General features: G+C 49.0%; 1 protein-coding gene across 1 annotated transcript in view; it reads right to left on the bottom strand.

The window, feature by feature from the left end:
* Positions 1-6,794, bottom strand: part of LOC110304492 (L-amino-acid oxidase-like) — a 22,189-nt gene that overhangs the window by 2,725 nt on the left and 12,670 nt on the right. Inside the window, exons 4-8 of the mRNA XM_021175916.1 lie at positions 5,332-5,561; positions 4,562-4,674; positions 3,640-3,841; positions 2,019-2,087; positions 217-353 (exon numbers count right to left, since the gene is read on the bottom strand). Of these exons, the coding sequence (XP_021031575.1) occupies positions 217-353; positions 2,019-2,087; positions 3,640-3,841; positions 4,562-4,674; positions 5,332-5,561 (751 nt within the window). The remainder of the gene's footprint in view (positions 1-216; positions 354-2,018; positions 2,088-3,639; positions 3,842-4,561; positions 4,675-5,331; positions 5,562-6,794) is intronic.

Genomic DNA, 6,794 nt, shown 5'->3' with positions numbered 1-6,794 from the left:
TTTTCTTTTCTTTTCTTTTCTTTTCTTTTCTTTTCTTTTCTTTTCTTTTTTGAGACTAGTCTTAAAGTCAGAGAGATCCATCTGCCTCTGCCTCCTGAATGCTATGACCTGGCTTCCCATTCTTGGAGTGGGGAGGATTTCCTACTGGTGTCTTAGCCTCCACTCCCCCCCACTTCACTACTATCCTCATCAGTAACTAGTGACCCCATTTCTCACCGGGGATCTTGGAAAAAGGAGATGATACCACGCAGGGTCTCTGTAAAGGCCTCATAGTAACCAGAGTCTGTGTTCAGCATGTCACCGATCATCTGCACGGCCCCTCTGCTCAGGTTCCCCACCTTGATCAGGTACTCCTGTCCTCGGGTGTGAGGAAATAAGACAAGCAGGTGAGAATGTACAGGGAGACAACATGTGAGCGCTTGCTTTCTACCCAAGGAGAGCAAGGAACAGACCTGGATAGGGTAGGACAGGCATGTACACTCTGGGCCCCAAAGCTATCTTATATATGTGTCCAGAGATGATCCCCTTTGTCTACGGGGAAAATAACTATACTTGGTATAGTTTTCAGCCTACAGACTCTCTTCTTAGCCTTTAATCCCTGCAATCCTTTCAGATAGTGGCAAAAGAGTCCTGCTTTGTTAGATGGGAAAGCTGACACGGTCTCCATGCCCATCCATGTAGACCCAGCCTGACTTCTCAGAAGAATCTAAGGACCAAAAACATCTCACCCTGCCCCCAACCTCCCACTCCTGCCCCATCACCTGCTGACCAGCTGCTCCATCAGCAAGTGACCTCAGTGCTGGCTCTTGGTGCACCTGTTGCCCTGATTGTACCCTATGTTTTGTCTCTGCTCATTGTCTCAGATAAAGCCATCATAGACATGACAAAGCTGGCTGGAATGGCTTCTCTAGCTAGAGTGGATGACCATCTAGTTTGCCCGGGGCTGAGTTGGTCCCCATCACCAGCGCAGGCAGGGCTAAAGGCCAGGCACTGAAAGAACCTGACAGAATATTTGGGTATTACTGGTTGGGGGGAAAATGCCTCTATTCAACATACTCGTTTAAACTAGAGTAAAACTGTAGGGCTGAGAAATTCTAGGAACAGCAACACCAGGATGCCTGAAGAGAAGCCAGTTCCATGGATAGGACTGTCAATATCAAGGTTCAGAGAGCTTGTCTGTGCCCCAAGTCTGGGTGTGTGTTACAGTGGATGTGGGCCTTGTCCATCTCTGACTTGTCTTTATTCTCTGACTCCTCTCTCTCCTTGAGTATGCAGTGGTCAGACTACATGTGACAACAGCCTTTGATCCACCCAACGTCTGAAGCAAACAGCCCACAGAGGCAAACCACAGCCTACTTAGAATGGTCAGGACCTGAGACGGACTATCAGCTTCTATCTCAGGATCAACTAAACTATACCTATTATCCTCCTCTCACAGGCCCATGGGTGGGCTGGCTCCAGGACCCGTGAGCCAACAGCCTCCAGTCAGGGCTACATCAGAAACTCTCCTTCTGTTTTTGTGTCTGTAGTGCAGGAGACTGAATTCAGGGCCTCAGCTCTTATACCAGTGGGCTATACCCACAGCCCCAGCCTTTCCTGCTTTTTCACTGTGGTCATGTGTTACGAAAGATGTTTTCAAACTTTTAACAGTGGTCCCCAGCGAGTATGGAGCCAAGTGACACCACAATATGCAAGTAAGCATTGTGACTTTTGAAACATTAAGCAGCACACGCCTGTCCAAGGCTTCCCACATCTCTGTCTGCCTCTGATTCGGCAGGTATTATGGAGGACTCTTTGATACAGCAAGCTTTAAAAAAGTAGCCTGGACTGCCCTCTGCAGGGCCGAGTTCCTTCCATCCATCCTTCTTTCCCTGTCCCCCTCTTCTTCCCTTCCTCCCCTTCAGGAGCATCCTCTCAGGGCAGGCAGGGAAGACCAGTAAAGTGCAGCAGTCAGCCCCAGGTGACAGTCCCACTGCAGGCTCTCAGGGCACAGTGGGACATAAAGTCTCAGGACTGACCTTGGTGGAGAACGAGTCATACTTCTCCAGGACCTCCTGGCAGCTGCTGTTCTTCAGCTCTTCCACAATCTAAGAGGGAAGAAGACATGGCAGACATGTGGTGAGTGGGGGTCAGCCCACATCAATTGTTAACCCTGTCCCATCCATGCACCTGCACCATGCTTGTTCAACAGTGTGTGTGTGCGTGTGTGTGTGGTGTGTATGTATGTGTGTGTGGTTTGTGTGGTGTGTGTGTAGTGTATGTGTGTGTGTGATATGGTGATGATATGGTGTGTGGTTTGTGTTGTTTGTGTGTGTGGTGTACATGTGTGGTGTGTGTGTGTGATATGTGTGTGTGTGTGTGTGTGTTTGTGTGGTGTGTGTGTGTTTGTGTGGTGTGTGTGTGTTTGTGTGGTGTGTGTATGTATGTGTGTGTGGTTTGTGTGGTGTGTGTGGTGTATGTGTGTGTATGATATGGTGATATGGTGTGTGCATGGTGTGTGGTTTGTGTTGTTTGTGTGTGTGGTATACATGTGTGGTGTGTGTGTGTGTATGTGTGTGTGTGTGGTGTGGTATGTGGTGTACGTGTGGTGTGGTGTGTGTGGTTTGTGTTGTTTGTGTGTGTGGTGTGCATGTGTGGTATGTGTGTGGTGTGTGTGGGTGTGTGTGTGGTGTATGTGTGACACTTTATATGAATCTTGGGATCCAGAATTGTGTCCTAAAACTGGCATGGTAGGAATCTCTCCTCTCCTTGAATAGACACCAGGTTTGCAAAGTTAGGTGTCCAGGCTCCCCTGTCAGACTTAAGGTTCCTGCCTGTGAGGAGACTACCGCCTTTTCCTGCATTGACATTTCTGTGGTCTTCTAAGCAACCATGAAGCATGTAGGAGCCAGAGGGCCTGGCCTCACAGAGCTGCTGAGAGAGACTGGGCAGGCTGATCCTGAGCTGAGTGTGCCCAACAGCACTAGAGGACACCTGGGCAAAAGCCTCCAGGGAATTCTCTCTGTTCCCACTGAGCTCATTCATCATACTGGGTCCCTCCAGGCCATGGGTCAGATGAGACAAAGGCATGGTCACTGAGAGGCCAGGCAAAAAGGTGGGCAGGCGGTTCAGATAGACTGTTTATTGTTCTTCCTTAACAACCCATTGAGTCATGATGACAACTGTGGTCTAAGCACTGGTCCTGCGACTGCCACTATCTTATCACTGAGACATATTCCAGTCACCTAATACTCACAACAACCTGGGAACAAGAGTCTCTGGAAATATAGAGAGGAGAAGGGAGTCCACAAAATAATTTTTGAGAGGCTACACAATTCATCCAATCCCAGAGTCCTGCTTGAAGGTCTCTCTCTGCAATGAACTCATCCCACCATGATGATATCATGGTAGCTACTCCGTACATGTCTGTATATGCATGGATGTCTGGGGTCCGAGAATACACTCCCTGAAGAGCCAGTGGCTGGCACAGGACAGAGTCACGAGAGGGAGGGAGGCCAACAATGGCCAATCTGGTGTAGGCTTCCTGTACTCATGGATCTGAGGTTGAATCAAAGCTCTTCCCTGGGGAACCAGAAGACCTTGAGGGTGTTTCTGCAAGGTGGCTCTGAGGGAAGAGGGTTTCCCCTCATTTTGTCTTACCTTTCTCAGCGAAGCATCAAAGAGCTGTTCTGCTGTCTTCCCCACTTCATCAGCTCTTACAGAGTAACCCAGCAGGCCAGGGTCGGCCTGCACTGCCCCCGAGCGCTGCCGAACTCCGTTGACCAGCACCCAGGTCTGGTTGTTGCAAGGGCAGAATTCCTTTAGCATCAGGCCAAATTTTTTGATGAGCTCATGAGAAAGCCTGTGGAAGGGAGTTGGAGACTCCTCAGGCTCTGAGAGCCAACAGCACAATGCCTCTTGCTCCCTGAGCTTACTTCCTGTCTGCCTTGAATTCACCAAGACCACCCCGGCCCTTCCTCCCGTGAAAGGGATGCTAGGGACCTTGGTTATCACACAAGACTACAAACTATGAAACCAAGACTCCCTACTAGTGACTTTCTATGCTGGCAGAGATCTCTGCCACTTTGTGTGGAATCTGCAACCTCATTTTCAAATGAGCCTACTCCAGTTCCTGGAGGCACAGTGAGAGGTGTCCCTGTCCCTAGAGTGTGTCCTTGGAGCCATTCTTCCTGGAGGCTATGTTCACCACTCCCTAACCTTCTAGCTGCATTCTCTAAACTTCTCACCCATTCAGAAAGGTCCTACTGGGAGGGAGCTAGGCTTCCTGTCATCCACAAACTCAAACTGCTTTTGACTTTGCAGCAGGTTTATCTTGGACCACCTGTCGTCTGGGGTCCTCAGCCCAAGCTGCTTGGCAGACAAACTGAGTACAGTTATCTTCTCACATGGATTAAACACCAAGGCTGGGAGAGGCTCCTAGGCAGTCCTGGAGCTGGCAAATGAGTTGAGTCAGATGCTAACCTCTGGGCATCCATCCATCCACTGCTGTCTGCATTGGCCTCTTGGTGTGACAGCCCTGATCCTAGCCTTCCTTCTTTGCCACTACTGTCCTCAAGAGTACCTGTGATTGATAGGGATCCTCATGGCACCCAGCTCTATATACCAGTGTGCTCCAGGAACTCGGTGAGTCTCGATTCTGCCACCTACACGCCCTGAGGCCTCCAGCACAGTCACCTGGAAAGACAGCTCTTTAATAAACTCAATGGAGCTTGTCACATACGCTCCACACAACATCCTCCCCTCCTGTGGCAGACTCAGATTTACTACCCTTCCTAGTCCTCCATCCCTCCATCCATCCATTCACTTCTCCCTCCCCACTCTTCCCTCCCTCATCCTTCCCTTCCTTTCTTCCTTCCCTTCCCTTTTCCCTGACTCCCTTCCCCCTCCCTCCTTTCTTCCCTCCTTCCTTCTCTCCCATCCTTCTTCCCTCCATCCCTCCATTATCCATCTCTTCCTCCCTCCCTCCTTCCCTCCATCCCTCCTTCCCTCCATCCTTCCCTCCTTCCTTCCAACCTTCCATCCCTTCCACCTTCCTCCATCCATCCCTCCCCCTCTCCCTTCCTTCTTTCCTTCCTTTTTCAGTACTGAGGATGGATACCACAGGGCATTCCTCCCCCTATCACTAAGCAACAGCACTAGCCTCTGCTTGCCTCTTTTTGAAGCTAGGCCTTTGTTATTGTGCAAGCTTATCTGCCCTCCTACCCCAGCTACCCTAGAACCCTAGAGCTTCATTTGGCCCCAGCTCCAAGGAATGTCCATAGCTTGAGCTGCTGCCTCCCTATTTAGAGCCTAATCTTCCCACAAGAGATTCTCCCCTGCCCCATCACATACCTGGTGGCCAGCGTCCTGCAAGATCTTGGCAGCAGTGAGCCCAGCCATGCCTGCCCCAATCACCACCACTTGCTTCCTCTCGGCTGTCTGTCCCAGTCCATTTCGAGCCAGCTGCAGCAGCTCTTCATACTGGGGATCCTCAAAGCACTTGACAAGCTTGCTGTTGAAGGCCTGGGTATCCAAGCTCAGCACAGACAAGAAGATGAGAGCCAGCCAGCCTGGGAACATAGCTGTGGATAGGGCAAGTAAGCAAATGCCTAGGGATAAAGGAGGACTGGCCATAACCCTTGATCTGAGGAAGATTTATCACTGGACCTATGACTCAATGTACCAGGCACTCCCCTACCAAAGAGAGCCTTAGTCACAGGTCCTCCCAAGTTTACCTGCTACTCTTCCTGCTGGCCCACAAATGCCCCTCAAGTACCAAAGCCTCTCACTCAGGGAATGACACAGGCTGAATGTCTGCCCAAGTCACCTTCCTTCTCTTCAGTCAGTGGGATTGCCATGCACACAGATGACATAGACCTGGCTACCACATTGGCTCTTTTCCATGTCTACCACTATTTGAGGTAGATAGACTGTCTGTCATGAGAAGACCCTTAGCTAAGCCATTGTGGAAGACCAAAGATCGGGAGCCTGAAACCTTATATAACAAATAGTCCCCAAAATGTGTGTGATAGATCACCAGGTTCCCAAGTCCCAACGGATCATCACAGGGCTGCCTCTAAGAGATGGACATGGCTCCCTGAACTTAGAGTATGCCCCCCACAGTGAGCCTGTGTTCTGAACTTCTTTTCTGACATAGTTCTATCAATTCTGGCTTAGCTGTGGGGAAGGCGGATCAGACCTTCCCTCTGAGAGCCTATCAAAGGTGTGCATCTTGTGTCAGTTGAATTCTTTTTTTTTTTAATTATAACTTAAGTTTAATTTTCCACTAAAGGTATATGAAAAAGCATATAGAAACCTACAAGTTGATCAAAAGTTAAGAAATAGTTTGATTGGAAGTATTCTGCATGAGGGGATAGTGTTCCTTCTAGAAGCCATAGATTATTAAAAATTCTAATGCTATAGAGAAGCAGAAAGGAGCCAGCCCAAAATCCCACCCCTAACCAAGGAACTATTTGCAATTGATATCTTCTGGGAAAGTGAAAATATTTTTTCTGTCATTTTCTTGTCATTGTTGTTGTTATTCTTGTTGTTCTTTTTGTTTTTGTTTTTGTTTTTTTACTTTTTAAAAATTAGATATTTTCTTTATATACATTTCAAATGCTATCCCGAAAGTTCCCTATACCCTCCCCCCACCCTGTTCCCCTACCCACCCACTCCCGCTTCTTGGCCCTGGCGTTCCCCTGTACTGGGACATATGAAGTAATCTTCCCAGTGATGACTGACTAGGCCATCTTCTGCTACATATGCAGCTAGAGATACGAGCTCTGGTGAATTCTTATTTTCAAAGCTATTGT

This window comes from Mus caroli, chromosome 11 (genome assembly GCF_900094665.2).
Source record: "Mus caroli chromosome 11, CAROLI_EIJ_v1.1, whole genome shotgun sequence".
In the NCBI taxonomy this organism is placed as follows: Eukaryota; Metazoa; Chordata; class Mammalia; order Rodentia; family Muridae; genus Mus; species Mus caroli.
The sequence above is the reverse complement of the archived record's forward strand: the minus strand, read 5'-3'. Positions and strand labels throughout refer to the sequence as shown.